Source organism: Mesoplodon densirostris, chromosome 11 (assembly GCF_025265405.1).
Source record: "Mesoplodon densirostris isolate mMesDen1 chromosome 11, mMesDen1 primary haplotype, whole genome shotgun sequence".
In the NCBI taxonomy this organism is placed as follows: domain Eukaryota; kingdom Metazoa; phylum Chordata; class Mammalia; order Artiodactyla; family Ziphiidae; genus Mesoplodon; species Mesoplodon densirostris.
Genome location: NC_082671.1, coordinates 21,862,887 through 21,885,717, shown reverse-complemented (window position 1 = coordinate 21,885,717; position 22,831 = coordinate 21,862,887). Strand labels below are relative to the sequence as shown.

The following is a 22,831-nucleotide window of genomic DNA, read 5'->3' as shown; positions in this document are numbered from 1 at the left end:
GAGTTTAAGTCTCTTCATTCTTCCCTTGTAGGGGTGTCCTCTTTAGCCCCCATTCAAGAACAGACACAAATGAGCAAAAAACCAAAACCTGTGGTCGCCTGCTGACTCATTTCTTTAACTCAGTTATCCGTCACCTATAATCCGTTTGCTCTGGGGCCAGCCAAGCCCTATGTGGTCCTCACATTCACGTGGAGTGTGGATGGACTCAGCTTCCCATTTCCTACGCCTTTCCGATGGCATCAGTGTGCACATATACAATCACATTGTATTCTGCTCACGGATATTTTCCCTACCTGATTCTTGATGATCTGGGCACAAGTAGTGGGTGAGGGGCCTTGAACTAATAGGTAGTGGAGGAGGAGATTTAATTGAAATTCAGAAAAAAAAATATCCCTAGGTCCACTTTCAGTCAGTTTCATCGAATATTACAAAAGCTGCAAAATCAGGGGAACTGAGTCTCCTTCATTATTTCCACGCCAGACTACTACCCCGTCCAGGCAGACCAGGTTCCTTTTGAAGACTAGACACAAGTATTTTATATCCAATACTTAATGTAAGAGTCCTGACTTGTTTTCTTACTCGTGTGGTCTTGAATGGCACAGGAGAGCCCAGTGGCCTTTTTTGCCTTTATAATACGTAGCCCTCAAAACTTATCAGTCTCTCAGTTTTCCTCCTTAAAAAACAACTGGTAGTCATTACTTATGACTGCTTCTGTGCTGGAGGAATTTGCATGATTTCGCATCGTTGGCTTGTGATTTTCCAGTATTGGTGGGAAGGGCCATTTTCTATCTTTGTCATCCTGACACGAATTCCTGAGTCCTTCATCCTCTTGTCTTTTTTGGGGGGATTTATCTTGTCTGGTGTCTTTGCTTCTAGCGCAGCTACACTCTTGCTGTCTGCTATCTCTCACAGTCAGGTGTGCTAATGGCACACTGCCCCAAGCCCACTGCCTGCTGGAGGCACTGGCGTATCCTGAAGCAGTCAGCAGTCAGAAGCAGAAGAACAAGTTAGAGAAACAAATATTAGGTTTCACCCCCAAAGGCTGAAATCAGGTCTAGGTTCTTCCCTTTTTCAGTTCCCAATCAATGCAACACTGAAAGGTGTTATACGGCTGGTTGTTAAAAATGTACTCCTCTGAAAAAGCCTACTATGAAAAAAGTTGACAAATTTGCTTTTCCTTTAAAATCTTAACTCAGAAAGCAAAGTAAAATGGAACCAAAGTACCCCCATTCTCGGTGTTTTCTTCTTGAAAGAGAAGACCATCAGGCTTTGTGTAACTCAACTTTAGAAGTAACAGCTGTCCGCAGTCCCTTCTGGGAGATTGTTACAGATCTGTTCTAGACCTTGAGACTGGTGTCTGCATTTTCAATGAACAGTTGTGCGTACTTTTGCTTTATTACAGCCTTCTCTGGGAGTCAAGAAGCCTACTAAAGCCCTGCTCTTTGTAATCTTGAGCCCAGTGGGACCTTATTTTTCAAGTGGAAGCTTTAATCCAGTGTCCCTGTGGGCCAATCCGAAGTATGTAAGAGCCTGGAAAGGTGGGACCGGGGACTGCAAGATGGGAGGGTAAGTCAGTCTGTGTTTCTGTCTAAAGGAAAGAGTCCCTCATGACCATTTAATTATTGCCATTTCACTTCAATACAAGTACATATATTAGTATTGACACTGTAATGCTCATTTTTATTCTGTGTTTAGTTTTCAGTGTTTTGAATGTGCTAGTTGTTTAAAGGATAACCTCGGTGGCCCCCTCGTAAGGGAGAAACATTGACTGTTTTATATAGGCAAGAGCTAAAGTCACTAAACCAGGAATAAACGCAGTGATTTGAATGAACTACCCCTGGATGCTGGTCCCTGGCCGCAGGCTGAAAGTTGGCATTCAAAAGCATCTGGTGCTGGGGCCCAAGCTCCCAGTTGGCTCCAAGGAGTCCTGTCTGGGGAAGATGCCTGCTTCACTGAAGTGCTGTCTTCATTGCCACAGATTGTAGACATACCTGCTGCCAGCTGGCTGAGGGATAGCCCTGCTTTGGCTTGGTCAGGCCAGTCGCATAGGCCATATGTAGCTGGCTGGAAATAAAAGAGCATTTGCAAGTGTTAGACAGTTTCAGGAGTGGACTTGGCCGTGAATCGGGAATGCCCTGATGGGTGAACAAGAATTGCTGGATTAACCAGCATGGCTCTTCCTTTGTGTGTATCACACCCCCAGGGCAGCAGCAGGCCCACAAGGTGACTCAGTGCCCATCTTCTGGGCCCTGTTACAAAATGTCGATTCATGGAGCCCTGGCAGAATTGAAGGATGTGCTGCTGGGATGCCAGAGAGACATTGACAGCTGCCTTTGACCCCTCCATAGACTTTATTTCCTTCTTTTCTTCCAAGAAAATAAGCATGTTGACAAAATTCTATGTCCTGTCATCCCTGTTGGTATTCCCTCATAACTGCATTCCCTCACGGGGTTAGAGAAACCCTGTCGGAGTCCATTAAACTAAAGAAGTCACTTTTTTCCTTCTGCGCTAGAGCACTCCTTCCTGACTATGTCCTAGGCTAGCCAGGTCCAAAACTACTGTTGTTTTCTCTCTTGATGTCTTTTTTACTTGTTCAGACTTCTTCACAGAGCGTATGCATATGCACCACTGCATACCATCCGTATTACTCTATTAAAACTTCTCTTAGAGTGCAGTAAAGCAACCATCTTGATGAAGAGATAATAACGTAAAAGTTTTTCTTCTTTAAACCTTGCTCTCTAGCTCCCCCTACCCGCTTAGGGAAAAGTTAACATGGGAACACAGAAATTGGAGGGAAATCTTTAGTTTGGTGTCTAGGCAGATTGTTATTTGTTATAAAGAAGATATAATGCAGTCTCACAGAATATATGATCACTATAGGGCAATTAAAAATTAATACTTTCTGGGACTTCCCTGGCAGTCCAGTGGTTGAGACTCCGTGCTTCCAGTGCTGGGGGCACGGGTTCAATCCTTGGTCGGGGAACTGGGATCCCACATAACACGAAGCTCAGTCAGAAAAACAAATAAACAAACAACTTTCTGTACAACACAAGGAGTGAGCCCCAGTGTTACTATGTACACCTAGTGTATCGATATTGGCGGGGAAACTGAAGTTGGGGAGTAAGGGTATATAGGAGCTCTATTTTTGGCTCAGTCTTTCTGTAAACCTGAAACTGCTCTAAAAAATAAAGTTAGTTATAAAATAAATTAATAGTTAAGCTCAGTTGGACCAGGATCAGTGGAAGTTGACTTGAAATCTCTTAGAGGAGAGAGTACTAGATCTCATAAGTAAAAGGAAGAATGGCAAGAGGGCAGGCAGGAACCAGAGTGGACTTGTCCCACACACGCCTGTGGTTTCCAAGAAGTTCCAAAGCTCTCAACTCCTGTCCTTCCCACCTGGAGGAGTCCAAGGGGAACAAAGGATTTTGCATTTACCATCATCCAGTTTAGTTGACAAAGACTTTTGTCAGGAACCTTAGATGTGTGTATTATTGCTCTTTTCTAAACATAATTAATTTAATAGTTACTTTCTAAGCTTTTTTTAAAAAATCAATTAGTATTTATTCACTAGCTATTGATTTTCATAAGCCCAGAACTTTCTGCTTTCTATCTCAGTGAATCGGAGGAAGGGAGAGGAGAATATATATATATATATATATATATATATATATATATATATATATATATATATTTCTAAGATTATTTCACTGTTTTGAAGCCATCAGAGATAATATCCTTTTATTTCTAAGTGTACTTTAGTGAGAAAAGTAACAGTGGCACATGGTTGAAGGAGAGTTCTGGCACAGTGGTTCTCACCTGTGGGTGCAAATTGAAGTCACCTGGAGGAGCTTTTGCCACTGAGTGATGTCTGGGTCCCCCTGTTAGAGATTCTAGTTTAGTTGGTCTGGCAGATAGCCTGAGCATCAGGATTATTATTATTTTTTTATTTAGTTATTTTTTTTTTGCGGTATGCAGGCCTCTCACTGTTGTGGCCTCTCCCGTTTTGGAGCACAGGCTCCGGACGCACAGGCTCAGCGGCCATGGCTCACGGGCCCAGCCGCTCCGCGGAATGTGGGATCTTCCTGGACGGGGGCACGAGCCCGTGTCCCCTGCATTGGCAGGTGGACTCTCAACCATTGCGCCACCAGGAAAGCCCAGGATTATTTTTATTGTGCAGCTAATCTTGAGAAGCACTGAGCTAGAAGTCAGTCTTTCATCAGAGGAACATCTTAATTCCCAGGCAATTTCTTAGTTAATTTGGACTCATTCAGGCCTATTCCTCTCTCCATCTTAATTTTCCTCCTTTTTTCCTTATATTCTCATTCTGCATTTGAGTGCGAGCTTTGAAGTCAGAAGGACCTGGCTCAAAAGCCTAACTCCTTGGGCATGTTACTTGTCTAAGCCTCAGTTTCCTCATTTATAAAGTCAGGGTAATAATGCCCACTTTACCTGTGAGGATGAAGCGAGATGATATAAAGTGCATAGGACCCTGGCTGGCATATAGGGAGCTCTCAGCAAGTGTGGTGTTAGTACCAAGCAGTTACCAGAGTGGACTTGGGAATCAGATATCTGAGAGTCATACACATACATAGTCATACACGTCACACATCTGCGTAATCTTGTACAGTTAAGTCCTCTCTTCCTTCAGGTCCTCAAAAGTATAATAAGGTCTAGGGTTGTGTTGAGACAATTCATTAAAATAATGGGGTTAAGTACGTAGTACCCTGCCTGGTAGGTGGTACCCTCTCAACAGACAATAGTTTCTATTGTAAGGCTCTCCTTGTTTCATCTCCAGGACTCTCTTTATCGTAAGAGCAATCAGTTGGATTTCACACAATAGAATTTACTCTTTGGGAAGGATGTATTTAATATTTCCATCTCCCAGATTCTATTTAAAATTATATTAAAATTTTTTCCACGTAAACAGTTTTCCCACTTTTTCATTTTTCTCTTTCCTCCAAGAACATGTGCTTCTCTTCTGAATATTGGCAGCACATTGGAGGAAACCCAAATATATTACCAAGGTATCAATTACCCTGTGGCCATTAATAATACAGTTTACACCTGAGGGAATTTTTTTTGGGTTGCCTGGGTCTTCATTGCTGTACGCGGGCTTTCTCTAGTTGCGGGAAGCGGGGGCTACTCCTCATTGCGGTGCGGTGGCTTCTCTTATTGCAGAGCACGGGCTCTAGGTGCACGGGCTTCAGTAGTTGCAGCAGGCGGGCCCAGTAGTTGCAGCATGCGGTCCCCAGAGCGCACGGGCTTCAATAGTTGTGGCTCAGGCTCAGTAGTTGTGGTGCACGGGCTTAGTTGCCCCATAGCATGTGGGATCTTCCCAGACCAGGGATCAAATACGTGTCCCCTGCATTGGCAGGTGGACTCTCAACCACTGTGCCACCAGGGAAGCCCCATATTGAGGGTCTTTTAAAGGAATCTTAACATCTTGTGTTGAGTAAACCCCTTCATGCCCCAGATTGCAATAGCCCTATAGTATGATGCCTGTTTCCCATAGCTTTCTAGAATAGTTTAGTTATTAGTCAATAGTCTTTGAGTTACAAGTCAGAAAACCAGCTCAAGCAGAGAAGGGATTGATTGGCTCATGTAAGTGGGATGGTAGCTGTGTTCTAATAGGAACTCAAATCATTGTTGCCAGGTTTCTTCTGCCCTTGCCTGCGTCCTGCCCATGCTGCTTCCTCCTAAATCCCTCTTCCCTCCCTTTCCCTCTGCTTCCACCCTACCTCCATCTCTTGTCATAGCTTCTGGCTATGTGTTAGCTTAGGGCTCTCCTACTTCAGATGCCTTCTCCTTTTAAGGCTGGTGATTATGGACACAGTAGACCCAGGCTTACGTCATAGCACACAAGCTGCCACTACTCTCAAAGGGAGAAAATACATCTTTCAGGCTTCAAACATTAAAATGAATGAGTGAATGAACTCAAAGAAGAACTTACGAGCAGCTTAGTTACTTGCCCACCCTTTTGTTCAGTTGTGGCAGGACAAGATGCTATGATTGTCAACCCAAGCAGAATGACTTGGCTTCGTGGGAAGAGCCAAAGAGAATATAGTGGGAAGAGTACGTGTGCAGATGAGAATGGCACGTAGTCACTATGATATGTGGCTTTTGTGCTTACCTTACACTTTGACTTAGACAATACTATAGTTTTTAATCTTGCCCAGGTGTAAAAGAGATCATTAAAAGGCCTAGGTGGGTATTTTGTAGAAGGTACCATTAATGCTTTGTAGCAGTTATTGTTATATGTTTGATTATTTCTGTATACTTCTGGGGGTTCATAGTCTGAGGTGGGCCTAGGGTTTATTTCCTAGGCCTGATTGTCATATGGCAATGCTTCTCAAACTTGTTTGCTAATATCCTCTGAAAGTCAAGGAAAGTGAATTATATAACCGGGGCATAGAAAGGCAAGCAAGCATCACATTTATTTGAGGACTCTCATGTTTTATCTAAAACATTGATTCATATTTTGTATTATAATCCATAATTTTCCCATTTAAGTTTAATAAAAGATAAATTTAAAATATTACTTCCTTTTCTCCTAAAGCAGCATAAAATTGGAGAACCCATTAATGAGGAGAGTAGAGCTAGGCATCGTTATGAATGAATCTACCCTTGCCAAATGAAATTTTTTTTAACATCTTTATTGGAGTATAATTGCTTTACAATGGTGTGTTAGTTTCTGCTTTATAACAAAGTGAATCAGTTATACATATACATATGTTCCCATATCTCTTCCCTCTTGCATCTCCCTCCTTCCCACCCTCCAAATGAAATTTTAAGGTATAAAGAACATTAATATTTCTGTTTAGTTTCAAATTCAGTTCTCCTTCCAAATGATAGACCATTTGTGAAAATATATCTTCTTAAAAAAAGTCAATTCCAAGATATTTAAATTTCTTATCTCTGTAGTTTGAGTTTATTCTCCACGGGCCGTGTGTCTCTCTCTGTGTGTGTGTGTGTGTGTGTGTTAAATGTCAATTGTATCTTACACTCTGATTCACAGAGGAAAGTGTTCCCCTAACAAGTTTACTTAAACTTCTCCTAGGAGTCAGGTAACAAATGAATGAATGAATGAATAAACTACTAAACTACATTGTCATTCCAGGAAGATATGCCATGTTCCTTTGATTTTGAGTAATCCAAGGTGAATAGTGCTGGCTGAGAAAAATAAGCTTTTGGAATACTTTTGGTTAAAATCAGGATTTTTAACATCTTGTCTCACCTTTTAGGGAATTTAGGCATTGGACATTAGGCGTTTCTTGGTTATACTGAAAGGTCTCAGAGCACAGGGTTGGTGTTCTGCTAATTAATAGCTGTAACTTGATAGTAGTTACTTCTCTAAGCCTCAGTTTCTCATCTGAACCTTGGAAATAATGATCGTGACCAACTCACAGTGTTGGTGTGGGGTTTAAATGAAATGTAAAATTGATTGGTATGTGAAAAAAATACTCAATAAGTTTTTAACTGTTAACTTGTCTATTTACCTGTGTTCTAACTTTTCAAGTTAGGTTTCCATGATTTTTCTTTGCTGTCTCTTTCTCAAATGAGTGTAATTAGACCATTTAGGTTCTCTAATGGGTTTCCTTTAATATTATGCAGTTAACTAGAGAGTATATATTATTAAAAACATAGTACATTGACTACATCCACACGTGAATTAAAGACTTACTGGGAGGTAGGGGCTGAAGTATAGTCATAATCAGTATGTTTCCTCTTTCTTAAAAGGAATTATGGCTCATCTCTCTTTGCCCAATGTGAAGCAATGGATAACGCATGTCAGCAGGTTCTGTGGCTCTATGGAGAGGATAATCAGATAACTGAAGTTGGAACAATGAATCTTTTTCTTTACTGGATAAATGAAGATGGAGGTAATCCACTCAGATTTCAGCTCTTGGCTCTTTTGTAGTCATTTTCAGTGGGACTGGAAAGAAAAGAACTAGAACCTTAGAACAAGAGAATAAGTAACATGCTTGCAAAATCTAAGAAATTCTGTGCTTTTGCTGTCCAAGTAAACATGAGTTTAAGTTTACAGCATTTATAAAGATTTTGAGTTTTGTTTTTGTTTTTTGGCTTTAGATGTACTTACTACTGAGATGTCAACTGAAGGAATTTATTTATTTATTTATTTATTTATTTGTGGCTGCATTGGGTCTTTGTTGCTGCGTGTGGGCTTTCTGTAGTTGCGGTGCGCGGGCCTCTCATTGCGGTGGCTTATCCTGCTGCAGAGCACAGGCTCTAGGCACGCGGGCCTCAGCAGTTGTGGCACGTGGGCTCAGTAGCTGTGGCTCGCGGGCTCTAGAGCACAGGCTCAGTAGTTGTGGCACACGGGCTTAGTTGCTCCGTGGCATGTGGGATCTTCCTGGACTAGGGCTCGAACCCATGTCCCCTGCATTGGCAGGCAGATTCTTAAACACTGCGCCGCCAGGGAAGTCCCAACTGAAGGAATTTAAATCCCCACAATTTGAAGATATGCTGCATTATCCCCTTTACCATCTTATCATTTTTCCTATCTGAAATCCCTTGAATTTGGAGATGGGTCTCAGATCAATTCAGTGGTTATTTACCATATATTATGTATAAAATGCTGTAGTAATAAACACAGTCTACTCTTTCTACTGATACAAAATTGAGTGTACTCTCTTGTTGTAATTCATTTAACAGTCATTGCCCTTTCTGCATATTTTGACAATACATTAGAAGCCTTCCAGATTTACTCTGGAGCTCAATTTGAATGAAGAACACTGTTTTTAAGGACAGATCAATCTATTTGGGTATTGTTTTTAGATTCTGGTTCATTCAAGACTATTAATATATGTCTGCTATAAAAATCAGTACTTCTTTGTTACCTTTAATATCCTGAATGCTCACTTTATCCCTCTTTGCAATTTTTTTTTAATTAGTTGGCAGAGACCACTGCAGTTCGGTGATGTTTTGGCAAAGTCTATGGTATTAGATTAAATGGTATTTTTCCTAATAATGGAGGGAAAAATACATATATATGCATTTATTTTCATTAGAATTTTAATAGTCAAAAAATTTAAAAACATTTTTAGGCCTGTTTACATTCTTAGGCTGCTCATTTCACAGTACTGAGTGCTGAGACTAGAAATGTAAAATGGTAAGTTTCTAAATACTTGTGAAGTCTCGGGATTGGTTTTAATTAAAATTGTAAATGAAATTTTAATTTTAAAGCAGCTATAGTAGCCTCTATTGCTCTTTTGTTATTTGGCTACAAATAGAGGAAAATGGTGATTCAAATGTGGCTGACTTCAGAGCTAATTTGAGCATTACTTGCAGAGAGTTATAAGATGAGCCTTATATTTCAGTCAGAGTTAGAATAAACAGAGGTGTAGTGAGTACACCGTGTCCTGGGGTTGACCATTGGTAATCCTTAGCATATGAAAAGCCAGGTATAGATCATGCTCGTTCTTCCATACCTGCTGTTTGTACTTGACACTCTTGAAAAACAAAATTTATATTGGAATATTTGTGATTTCTAAATTTGAGTTATTTCATATGACCTGTATCAAAAGCCGTGCTTTGGGGACTTCCCTGGTGGCACAGTGGTTGAGAGTCTGCCTGCCGATGCAGGGGACACGGGTTCGTGCCCCGGTCCGGGAAGATCCCACATGCTGTGGAGCGGCTGGGCCCGTGAGCCATGGCCGCTGAGCCTGCGCATCTGGAGCCTGTGCTCCGCAACAGGAGAGGCCACAACAGTGAGAGGCCCGCATACCGCAAAAAAAAAAAAAAAGTCGTGCTTGAAAGTGGATAGCCAGTGTTGGACAGGCAGTGTTACTTAGGAGATAATAAACTGATTCAACTCATTCTTTCCACTTGCCCACTGCCATCCCCATCCCCCAGAAAACCCACACAACCCCAAACAAAACCAGTTACATCATACAGAAGTGGCACCATCCTTATTTATGGATGGGAGATGTCAGGATTTAAGCACAGTCTGAATCCGAGCTACATGATTTAACCAGAAACACCAGAAACTGTCCTGGTGAAAAATGACCCCTTATGCAAACAGTAATCATGAACCACTTCCACCATGGCTTTTAAAAGTCAGAAGAGAAATGAATGAATTTCTCTCTGGCAAGACCTTAAGAGTTACTCTTCAGGTTATGGTTGCCTGAGATAACGTTAGTTTTAATGTGAAGATCCTCCTTCAATTAGAGGCTGTTCACCTGCCAGATCAGATAAAATTTGAAGGAAGGAGAAAGGACATGGAATCAATGTTTGAAGAGTACTCTGAGAGAAGTAAGTAGAATGTCAGGAACAACCTTTGGGCTTAAAAAAAAAAAAGACATTAAAGCAACTCCCATAACTTTGATTTATACCACGTGGCTTTAGGAAAATACAAAGAATAATGTGTTGAAAATCAGAAAAATATTGATTTTCCTCCCCCCCTCCCCAACTTTACCAAAAGCAGAGTTCTTCCCATGAGCACCCAGTTTCACTGCTCCTTTGGGACAAGGTGGCTGCCACAGGGCTGTGCACTATTTTGTGGCACTTGGCCTGAAACTCATGTGGTTTTTTGTTTTGTTTGTCTTTGTTTTTGTTTTTGGAGCAGAGAAAGGTTTATTGCAGGGCCATGCAAGGAGATGAGGTGGCTCATGCCCTGAAAAGCCTCGAGCTCTTATTTTTGTTTTTAAATTGAAGTATAGCTGATTTATGTTAGTTTCAGGTGTACAACAAAGTGATTCAGTTATATATACATATATATATGTGTGTGTGTATATATATATATATATTCTTTTTCAGATTCTTTCCCCTTATAGGTTATTACAGAATACTGAGTATAGTTCCTTGTGCTATACAGTAGTAGGTCCTTGTTGGTTATCTATTCATGTGGGTTTTGATTCCAGTAACAGCAGCCCTGGTTGTCAGATTGCACGGCCCCATATTCTCCTTTTTTATTCCGTTGATGAGTAATTTAACACACACACTTGCTATTCACTGTTGAGAAAACAGTTCTATCTTGTACCAGACACTGGAGCTACCTTGAGAGTAAGACTCAGTTGTGGTTGAGTTCACAGTTGGTCTGGGAGGCATTTACGCCGCCTCTGCTTGGAGTACTCTTCCTGCATGGCTGCTCGCCCCCTCCTTCAGGTCTTCGCCGCATACCCCATTCTCAGTAAGGCTTTCCCTGGATACCTTAATACAAATCTTAAACTCTCTCCCCCAGCACTCCCCATCGCCTTCCCCCTTTTCTGCCTCCATCATCTGACATACAATCTAATATAATTGTTTGCCTCTGCTTGTTAGAAAGTAAGCAAGGAGTTACATCGGTTTGGTTCACTGCTGTATCCCTAGTGCTTAGAACAGCCAACGGCACTGATCCTGATAGACACTCAGTACATATTGTTGAATGAATGAAGAATTGTGCTGATGGTGTTTGGGGTATTCCTGGTTCCCATTAGTGCTTGAATTTGGGAAGTCACAGATGAATCCCGCTGTTATTGCTTCTAAATCCTTCATCTCCCCAAAATGATTTGTCTGTCAAGAACAAGCTTCATTTGTAGGCTCTCTTTTCCTCCTGTTGAGCAATCTGGAGCCCGTTTTGGCTCTTGTAAGCATGTTTGTGGTTGCAGAGGAAAATGAATATTTCTCACCCAAATGTTGTCATGTCATCATCTCTGTCTGGCAACCAGAGAAGCAGATGTTCTGTTCCTTGACCTCAGGCTAGTGGTTACAGTTTTGGGTGTTAAATATATTTCACAAAACTGCATTTGCACATGAGGGGCTGCTGTTTTCGTTTAACTTTATGCCGTCTTAGAGCTCAGCAAGTAATAGGAAAGATCCCGTTTGGGAACACTAGAAGTGTTTGTCTATATGTGTGCCGTGTGTATGTATACGTGTACACACATATAGATCTATACATTTATATATCCAGCTAGCTTGCTATTGCAAAACACATGTTTATTTTGAGACAAACACTTCTAAACAAGACAAAAAGTAGCCCTAAGAACATTGCCAAGAACAAATCTTCTCTTGAGAATTGATTTTCAGCAGATAATTTTTAGAAATAAAATTCAAAGAAATCATACTGCTGTATCCTAGCAAAAAAGTATTATTCATTTATTTTCTTATTCAAAAACATTTATTACATACCACTCAGGGCCAGGCACATTGCTGAGGGGACACAGGAATGAACATAAGAGTTCTGGTCTTCCAGAGAGCTGGGTCGTCGAGGATGTCTGATGTGGCCACAGTGGAGTGGGTGAGCCCAGACCACAGTTTATGAAAGAAAGGGCGGTGGCCACAGTATTGGGAGACTTAGGCTCTGGTCCTGACTGTCCCCCAGTGTCACCAACCTTGGCAAGTCACTTAGGTTTTTAGGGCCTCAGTTTATCCTTTTATAAAATAAGGATTGCACTAGGTGATTTCTAAAGTCTTTTTTGCCTGCATCAAATGGCTTTGGAGCTCAAAGACTGGTTTCTACACTGCTTTAACTACCCAGTGATCCTTTCCAGCATCCCTTGTGAATTCCTCTGCAGACACATGATGGGCAGCCCATCAGCTGTTACAAGGCTCAACATGTATATAAAGTGATGTTGAAGGTTTGAATTTCTCACTAGATTCAGCTTCCTGGGTGCCAGAGGTGAGGAGGAGGGCGGATGTTGAGTACCGGAGGCATCCTTCTGTAAGGAGGCTTTGTGGCTGGCGGACCACACTGACTCCTGCAGACAGGTCATAATGCCAGCCCTCGCCATGGTTGGGAGTGTCTGCGGTCATTCTATAGTAGACCAGTGTCTGGGCCTTGGGTCTGTGAGTCACCCGTGGAGTGTTATTTTGGTTTTTTTGGATTTCTTTTTTTTCCTTCTTTTTTAAAATTTATTTATTTTATTTATTTATTGTTGGCTGCATTGGGTCTTCGTTGCTGCGTGCAGGCTTTCTCCAGTTGCGGCAAGCGGGGGCTACTCTTTGTTGCGGTGCACAGGTCTCATTGCCGTGGCTTCTCTTGTTGTGGAGCATGGGCTCTAGGCTTGCAGGCTCAGTAGTTGTGACTTGCAGGCTCTAGAACGCAGGCTCAGTAGTTGTGGCTCACGGGCTTAGTTTTTCTGCGGCATGTGGGATCTTCCCGGACCAGGGCTCGAACCCCTGTCCCCTACATTGGCAGGCGGATTCTTAACTACTGTACCACCAGGGAAGCCCCTTCTTTTCTTTATTATTTCTTTGTTAGCCATATACATGCCTGAGCCCACTCTGAGCCCATTACATCTGAATCTCAGAGGGTGGAGTCAACATCTCCATATTTGATGTGGGTACTTCACCAGGCTTGAAAATCACTCTGGATAGACTTGTCAAAGGCCAGTGTGGGAGCAGTGATGGCCTGAGTGGGCACGCACACCTCTTAGGGCTGGGTTTCTCCACAGTATTCATAGAAGGTTTGGTAATGCCCAGTGTTTCTGAGTAAGAGTCTATCTACATTATCCTAATTACTAACCAGCTTTAATCCACTGAGGTAAATTTTGACTTTGGAATGTTCCTCTGAAGACTATTTTATAACTCTTACTGTTTGTTAGTGGGAAGCCATCTCATTTTTCACAGGTTAAGGATAAATTGAAGATGGTAGGATGACTGATTTCCTTTCTTATTCCTTTTTTTTTTTTTAAACATAAGGATCTACCTGAAGTATGAGTTGATTTGGAAAATTTGACAATGCAGAACAGTGACCTCCTTTTCATGTTTATTACCAGCAAAATCGCAAGAAACTTTTTTTTTTAATGGCTGTTGATAAAAAGCATGGCTAATAAAGTTTGAAACTATTCCAATTTCTAATTGACAGAGGAAGAACTGGCAACTCCTCCGCTAGATGGCATCATTCTTCCAGGAGTGACAAGGCAGAGCATCCTGGACCTGGCACACGAGTGGGTGGGTGCCTTTGACATGAACCACGTTTATAAGCATGGAACAAAAAGTAATCAAAATAAGTCCAGCTTAGTGTTGAAATAATATCCTGTAGTTCCAACCAATGCTGTCTAATCTTTAAATCTTAACTTGAGTGAAAAGAACTCTTCTAGAAGGACTATCTTGGTGAGACTATCAAGTGAGTATTGTTTGTAGAGAGGGCAGGCAGAAACTAGTTTAGCAGGTCGTCCTGGTGAAGAAGTATTCTAGTACTAATCTCAAGCTTTGTACCAGGTGTCTCCTACCGACTCATCTGGTTTATCCTCCGAGGGCTTCCTTTTTGCCAGCCTTTAACTTTTCAAGTCTGAGTGTGTTGTTTCCAAATGGCAGTGGTACGTAGTCCTTCCCTTCCTCTGCTTATTCCAGTGTAACCGTGCTAGAAGTTAAAGAATTTTACTGACATGTAAATGCTTCCTAACATGACAGTATTAGTTTTGCTGCCTTCTTTCTCCCTCCTTCCTGCCCCCTGTCCTCCCAAATTCACATACATGCTTATTTTATTTATTTATTTTTTTTTTAATTTTTTTGCGGTATGTGGGCCTCTCACTGTTGTGGCCTCTCCCGTTGCGGAGCACAGGCTGCGGACGCGCAGGCTCAGCGGCCACGGCTCACGGGCCCAGCCGCTCCGCAGCATGTGGGATCCTCCTGGACCGGGGCACGAACCCGCGTCCCCTGCATTGGCAGGCAGACTCTCCACCACTGCGCCACCAGGGAAGCCCACATGCTTATTTTAAAATCTAAGCATTCAAGCCAATGTAAAGTTGTTTTCAGTAGCCTTTCTGATTCAAGTGACACAGGCACGTGTGTTAAACCATTCGGTATTGGAAATGACTTAGCATATTCAAGATGAATACTGAATGAGTTGATTAATCTGGCAAAGGTTCCTGGATGGGACTTTTGACCCATGTATTGAAATGGTCTCCAAGGGACAAGAAAAGGCTTTGAGCAGACTGTGGTGAAACAGTGCTAATAGGACAAATGTTTAGAAACACACACATCTACGAGAGTACAGTTTCTCTGGAAGAGGCTTTGGAAATGGAGAAAATGTGCTATAAATAATTCTACAAAACCCTGAAGTAGACAAGACCCAACTGCCACATGCTGGCTGGCGCATTGGGCATGACATTTACAAACTGTTGGTATAATTTCAAACAGCTTGCCCTGTCCTAATTGTGTTTTCAGTTGGAAAGATGTCTTTTCCAAGCTCAGTAATTTTTGTTTTATTAAAGAGAAAAATCAACCAAGTACAGAAGGTTTGATGAGAAGTTCCAGGTGGAAATTCCCCCACGCTAATGATTTGCTAGCATGAAAAATAGGTTATTATGGAGGAAGTTTCTTCCTGACTCCTTAGCTCTAATTTATTTTTGAAACTGTGAGACACAAATGCCAAGAGGCATGCGGGGGGTTACCACTATTTGCCAGGTAGGGGAAATTGTCCAAAAATAAGTGAGGGTGAGCAGAGTAAAAAGAATTCTGTTTATGTACAAGAGATTTTTTTTCTTTTCTTCTCTTTTCTTTTCCACAACGCAGAAATCAGCTTGTTCTCACTTGGCTGATTTTCTGGAATTTATTTATTTATTTATTTATTTACCTTTGTACAACTTAATTGCAATTGCCGACTGAGATAGGTTGAAACTTATAAAAAGCCATATTTCGGTTGCAGGCATATTTCCCTACCCTTCCAAATATACTTACAGCATGATGCATTCTTCTTCTAATGTTTTAAATCTTGCCAAGGGCTGTGATTTCCATTTTTATCTATTGTGGATTTGTAGATTTTAAAAAATACTCTCATCTTATTTTTTAAAAATGTATTCATTCTTTGTTGCCCTTAATTCAAATAGCCTCCGGACAAGCTTTGAACTTTAACCACTAACATAGGAGAATGAGAGTTAAACAGATTAAAGAATGAGTATTAAACAGATAGTTTAAACATAGCTTAAAAGCATCAGATTTTTTTTTCCACTTTCTATCCTTGAGCAAATAAATAGTTCAGCTGAAGTCGATGAGCGGGTGTACCAGTAATTCTATGATTAAACTCAACCTAATACAGCATCAGAGAGAAGGAAGAGGATTGCTGCTGTGAAGTCGACTGAATCAGTGAATTTAGGAAGAAAAAATATACAGTGTAATTTCTCAAATAAAGTCCAAATACACTATCTATGTTTTAAAGTAATGAAATGTTTCAGATATTTACATTCAGTCTCTGTTTCTACTCCATAAAAGAAACAGTAGAAAGAGGACCAAATTTGGAGCCAGTCATTACCAGACCTGAGTTCAAGTCCAGTTTCTGCCATTTACTAGCTTTGTGGCCTTCAGGGTGTCACTCAGCCTCCTTGAAATTTAATTTCCTCATCTATAAAATGGGGATAGTAATACCCACCTTAAAAATTAGAGAACGTGGCATGTGGTGGATGCTCAATAAATGGTGGCTATAATTAATATTAGATAATAATATATTTTCTCTTATGATAAATCGGGTTTAGAATACACATTAAGTAGCACTTGGGGTGCATCAACTTGTGAGACTTTGGCCATGATAAGAAATAAAAGGCAGAAAAGAAGGCATGTATTAAAACATACTATGTACTCTATCATGCTGATCTTATATTTTATATTCTGATCATCTCATTTAAAGATGCTGTGACCTTGGAGTAGGTTGCTTAGCATCTCAGTGTGTTTCTCAGTAAGATGGTGTCGATCTCTCCAGCTTTCCCTCTAAGGACAATTATGACATTATCTGAGTTCAGTCAGAATGTAAAGTAGAATGGTCCATACCACCGGGCATTTTTTGTATGCCTTTTCCTTAAAAATGTATTTATTTTTCTTTCTATTCCAAACAGGGAGAATTTAAGGTGTCAGAGAGGTACCTCACCATGGACGACCTGAACACAGCCGTGGAGGAGAACCGCGTGAGGGAGATGTTTGGTTCTGGTACCGCCTGTGTTGTTTGCCCAGTTTCGAATATACTCTACAAGGGTGAGGTAAGACACTGTTTCTTCACTTCCTATCATTTTCAAACATCCGCCTGTAATTTAATTCTTTAAATATGTGGACAAAGTGCTAGTTGGACCCAGGATGCAAAGGATTTTTTAAATACCTTAGTGTTCTGTTAACTGTGGCAGTTTGTCCCAATGAACTTGTGTTAGCCAATGACTTACTCATCTTTCCAGTGGCTTCCCGTAAGCTCCAACAGTTTGGTCCTTCGTTATCATACCTGCCTTACATCAGTTTAGGGATTGGAGATGTAGCAATAGACTTACACTCATTTCTTTCTATCATCTCACTAAGGAAGGTTTTATAAGTAAGTGAAATTTCAGTCCCTGGTTTCCAAAAGTACTTCTAAACTACTGGAGTAGGAATAGCAAATTATTAAAGAAAACTCATTTGAATGGTCAGCTCCTACATTTTTCATCTTCATCATCGTCATCATCATTATTAATTAGACCACTTCATAAAAAATTTTCATTTGGCAAACCTGATGCATTTACTAAAATCTTTCAGAAGGAATTCAAGCATTTAGTTAGAAGAAATTTCCTCCTAGTAAATTAATCTTGTTTATATGTGCTGTACATCCATTTTCTTGTTAGTTTTTTTACTTTCCTCTTTACAGCACAGCTCCAATACTTACGATTAACATCGTCATCTAACTTCAGAGGCATGTGGGCATTATTTTTATAATGTGAATTGGCTTAAATTATTCATAATAAATACAAATTCTATTGGGTTTTTGTTTGTTTTGTTTTTGTTTTTGGCTGCATTGGGTCTTCACTGCTGCGCGTATGATTTCTCTTTTTGTGGTGAGCGGGTTCTCATTGCAGTGGCTTCTCTTGTTGCAGAGCTTGGGCTCTAGGCTCGTGGGCTTCAGTAGTTGTGGCACGCGGGCTCAGTAGCTGTGGCTCACGGGCTCTAGAGCACAGGCTCAGTAGTTGTGGTGCACGGGCTTAGCTGCTCCCTTGCATGAGATCTTCCCAGACCAGGGCTCGAACCTGTGTCCCCTGCATTGGCAGGTGGATTCTTCACCAGTGCGCCACCAGGGAAGTCCCTTCTATTGGTCTTTTTTTTCCTTTTTGACATTTTTATTGGAGTATAATTGCTTTACAACAAAGTGTTAGTTTCTGCTTTATAACAAAGTGAATCAATTATACATATACATATATCCCCATATCTCTTCCCTCTTGTGACTCCCTCCCACCCTCCCTATCCCACCCTTCTAGCTGGTCACAAAGCACTGAGCTGATCTCCCTGTGCTATGCGAGTGCTTCCCACTAGCTATCTATTTTACATGCCACTCTCTCACTTCGTCCCAGCTTACCCTTCCCCCTCCCCGTGTCCTCAAGTCCATTCTCTAGTAGGTCTGCGTCTTTTTTTTTTTTTTTTCTCAAGTCAAAAGAGCTTTTATTCATTTTTAAAATATTACATATGAGCCTGGCCTCTTGCAGTTTCTGTAACTGGATCACTCAGATCTTATTCATCGGCCTGCTGAACTGTTCCTTTTTCAGAAACATAGATACTATCCAAAAATTTTCTGATATCCTTATTTTTAACTGTTGTGGCTTGCTGAATCAAAGCAGCTGAATTTGACACAAGTTCAATGTCATTTCCTTCAAGAATCAACTCATCTTTCTGGGCTTGAGATACTGAACAAGCAACACCTGGCCTCATCCGAACCCTGCGGATGTATTTTTCACCCAAAAAATTTCGGATTTCAACAAGAGAACCATTCTCCTGAATAACGACGTTGATGGGGAAGTGAGCATACACAGACCTCATCTTGTAACGGAAGCCCAGTGTAACACCCTTGATCATGTTCTGTACATGACTACAGATAGTGCGAACAGTGGCCAGTTCCTTCCTATTCCCCCACCATTTGTCAACCCGGAGCCTCTTCTTTTTCTTCCCAAGGAGACTGAGTTCTACATTGATGTGATTGAAGTCCCTCCGCAGGGTGCCTCTGGGGCCCTTCACAATAACTGTGCGTCCCTTCAGAGTAATGTCAACATTTTCTGGAATGTCGACAGTCTGATTGCTGAGAATGGTCTTCATTCTCACAGTAGATGCGGCAAAGAGCAGGTCTGCGTCTTTATTCCCGTCTTGCCCCTAGGTTCTTCATGACCTTTTTTTTTTTTTTTTAAGATTCCATATATATGTGTTAGCATATGGTATTTGTTTTTCTCTTTCTGACTTACTTCACTCTGTAGGACAGACTCTAGGTCCATCCACCTAACTACAAATAACTCAATTTCATTTCTTTTTATGGCTGAGTAATGTTCCATTGTATATATGTGCCACATCTCCTTTATCCATTCATCTGTCAGTGGACACTTAGGTTGCACCCATGTCCTGGCTATTGTAAATAGTGTCTCAGTGAATATTGGGGTGCATGTGTCTTTTTGAATTATGGTTTTCTCTGGGTATATGCCCAGTAGTGGGATTGCTGTATCATAACGTAGCTCTATTCTTAGTTTTTTAAGGAACCTCCATACTGTTCTCCATAGTGGAGGTATCAATTTACATTCCCACAAACAGTGCAAGAGGGTTCCCTTTTCTCCACACCCTCTCCAGCATTTATTGTTTCTAGATTTTTTGATGATGGCCATTCTGACTGGTGTGAGGTGATACCTCACTGTGGTTTTGATTTGCATTTCTCTAGTGATTAGTAATGTTGAGCATCCTTTCATGTGTTTGTTGGCCATCTGTATATCTTCTTTGGAGAAATGTCTATTTAGGTCTTCTGCCCATTTTTGGATTGGGTTCTTTGTCTTTTTGATGTTGAGCTGCATGGGCTGCTTGTATATTTTGGAGATTAATCCTTTGTCAATTGCTTCATTTGCAAACATTTTCTCCCATTCTGAGGTTGTCTTTTCGTCTTCTTTGTGGTTTCCTTTGCTGTGCAAAAGCTTTGAAGTTTCATTAGGTCCCATTTGTTTATTTTTGTTTTTATTTCCATTTCTCTAGGAGGTGGGTCCAAAAGGATCTTGCTGTGATTTATGTCATGGAGTGTTCTGCCTATGTTTTCCTCTAAGGGTTTCATAGTGTCTGGCCTTACATTTAGGTCTTTAATCCATTTTGAGCTTATTTTTGTGTATGGTGTTAGGGAGTGTTCTAATTTCATTCTTGTACATGTAGCTGTCCAGTTTTCTCAGCACCACTTATTGAAGAGGCTGTCTTTTCTCCATTGTATATTCTTGCCTCCTTTATCAAAGATAAGGTGACCATATGTGCATGGGTTTATCTCTATTCTATTGGTTTTTAAATTCAACATTATAATTATTTTTTCCTCAGCTGGGTGGATTGATTTTTTTTTTTCCTGCTAATTTTAATGGCGGTTGCTTCATTGCTTGAGATTTTCAAACTTGGCTCCTGACATAATTCCATCTACAGATTGATTTTTCAAGGGAGATGAATTATTCTATTATATATGAATGCCTACACTGATTATAAAGCTACTGTTTCACATTTTACTATGGTAGTATCTAGGTAATATATTATCAGTCCACTTTTTAAATGAACTAAAGTTGTCATTAGGTCAGATTTTTAAAGTCCAATTATTACTTCTCCTCTAGAAGTAAGTTAATAAAGTTTAACACATTTTTATGGTTTTGTTTTAGGGAGCCATTCAGAGCCAAAAGGTACATCGAATTATCCTGTTATCCTAAAGGGCATAGTAAGAAAAGTAAGAGTACGGACTCTCTACTAAAGTCAAACTATCAAAAGCCTGCAAGCCAGCAAGGCATGAATGGGCATGACTCAGAGTTTAAATTAGGGCACATAAAATCTCTGTGTCCTGAATTTAACCATGCTGTCCAACTTTGTGGAATTTGTGGCCCCTGGAAGTTTGGCTTAGAACAGACAGATTTGGCAGCCCGTTTTGTGAAGACATGGACTTGCTTCAATTTATGTCCCTGAAATGACTTGCTTTAATTTGCAGCACACTGTCTTTTTTTTTTTTTTTTTTTTTTTTTTTTACGGTACGCGGGCCTCTCACTGCTGTGGCCTCTCCCGTTGCGGGGCACAGGCTCCGGACGCGCAGGCCCAGCGGCCACGACTCGTGGGCCCAGCCGCTCCGCGGCATGTGGGATCCTCCCGGACCGGGGCACGAACCCGTGTCCCCTGCATCGGCAGGCGGACTCTCAACCACTGCGCCACCAGGGAAGCCTGCGACACACTGTCTTTTGAGGTCTCATTCCCTGCCAAGAGGGTTAGATGTGGAGGCTAATCATTCATCCTCATAGATTCTCAGGATGCTGGAAGAGGTAGGGTTCTTTAAGTTTAGACCCTATTCTATGTACCCCTGCTTCTCATTGGTTCCTCAAATAAGCCTGAAGACTGGCATATAAACCAGTTATGCCCTGAAATCAGTTGGTAGGAAACGAACAACCTATCACTGGCTAGTTCATTTTTATTCAAATTCAGAACAGAAAAGAGTCTTTGGCGTAAGGAGCTCGCATCCATAATGTGGTTACCATAGTGCCATTCCTTATTTCAGTAAAATTGCTGAGTTTCTTACTTGTTGTTACTGTGTACATGAATATCCTCAAATGATTTCGTGTCTGGTTTTCTTTCATAGACTATACACATCCCAACTATGGAGAATGGGCCTAAGCTTGCAAGCCGCATCTTGGACAAATTGACTGATATTCAGGTAAGGGCTTCTATTTTTAAAATGCTGTCTTTTTTTCATTCAAAGCCTCTCTTCAGTGGAGAGAAGAGAGTAAGTGCTACCATCTGAGGTCAATAAATTAAATTTAAGGAAGATGTTCCCAGTAGTACGTGTGGGCATGAGCAAAGCAGAAATGAGAAAAAAGATACACAGTTTAAAAAAAAAAAAAAAAAAAGGAAGGAAAGAAGCGGGGGGAAAAATATATATATATATAGTCAGGGGCTCAATTACTTAACATTTTTTAAAAGTATATAAATTTTGATAACACTTAAAAATCTCTTGAAAAGTATAACAGACTTCTTATAAAAGAAAAGACTTTAAAGTAGAAGAAAGCACAGAAAAAAACTAATATTACCTGTGATTACATCACAGATAAAATCACTGTTAACTTTTGATATCTCAACTTTCAGTATTTTGTAAGCACTCATGTATTTTTAGATAGATATTTTTCTAACAGTGGGATGGTACATAATTTTGTTAACCTGCTTTTTTTCAATTAATAAATCATTTGCTTTTTTGTATCAATAAATTTTAAAATTCCACATATAAAGTTTAATTAAATTCCACTATGTTGATATACCATAATTTTTAAAGAAGTCTTATTATTGAACATTTAAGTTGTTGGAAATTCTTTCACTATTATAAACAGTGCATCCTTGATTTTTTCCTTAGGATAAATTCCTGGGATTGTAATTATCAGGTCAAAGAGTGTGCACACCTATTTTTTTAATACTGCTAACTTTGTTTTGGCTATTTTTTCTGAGGAACAGTCTACGGTAATGTCATCAGGCAGTTAAGTGTCTTTCTAGGTAGACATATCATATACCAGGTAAACCTGGGTCACCTATAAAAGATATTGTTCTAAAGTTTGCTGAGCCCGGATGCCATCATTGCCAGTCAGTGAAAATACCCGAGGGAGCTGAGATGCATATTGAAATGTGAAATAAATTTTGATAGATTGGGTGACATCAAGTGGTGTGGGGTCTTAAAAGGTAAGCAAAAATGTAAAGTTGGTTGGGAAAGCAGCAGGTCCCTACAGAGGACTTTGGATGAAAATGCTATTTTTTGAAGACTTAGCAACTTTTATGCAAAATTTGTAGCATTAAAAGAAAAGAATTATTGTGCTTTTAGAACCAATGAGTTGTTGAACACAAACTGTGTGCCAGAGGCAGTTCCAGGTGCTGGTGATAGAGTAGTGGAAAAAGTGACCGAAAAACTGGAGAGGTCAAAGCACACTGATAT

At 40.6% G+C, this 22,831-nt stretch overlaps 2 protein-coding genes across 3 annotated transcripts in view; one reads left to right on the top strand and one right to left on the bottom strand.

Moving 5' to 3' along the window:
• The window catches only part of BCAT1 (branched chain amino acid transaminase 1), a 104,380-nt gene that overhangs the window by 68,782 nt on the left and 12,767 nt on the right, over nucleotides 1-22,831 (top strand). For both annotated transcript variants that reach the window (XM_060114101.1, XM_060114102.1), the window contains exons 6-10: nucleotides 1,403-1,566; nucleotides 7,738-7,880; nucleotides 13,805-13,890; nucleotides 16,770-16,910; nucleotides 21,497-21,571. In XM_060114101.1, coding sequence (XP_059970084.1) covers nucleotides 1,403-1,566; nucleotides 7,738-7,880; nucleotides 13,805-13,890; nucleotides 16,770-16,910; nucleotides 21,497-21,571 — 609 coding nt within the window. The remainder of the gene's footprint in view (nucleotides 1-1,402; nucleotides 1,567-7,737; nucleotides 7,881-13,804; nucleotides 13,891-16,769; nucleotides 16,911-21,496; nucleotides 21,572-22,831) is intronic.
• Nucleotides 18,303-18,972, bottom strand: LOC132498705 (large ribosomal subunit protein uL6-like). Its single transcript, XM_060112704.1, has one exon. It carries the CDS (start codon nucleotides 18,970-18,972, stop codon nucleotides 18,394-18,396), a length of 579 nt encoding a protein of 192 aa, XP_059968687.1. The 3' UTR covers nucleotides 18,303-18,393.

Excerpts from the sequence above, each read along its gene's own strand:
- LOC132498705 (XM_060112704.1), bottom strand. The coding sequence starts at position 18,972 with ATGAAGACCATTCTCAGCAATCAGACTGTCGACATTCCAGAAAATGTT.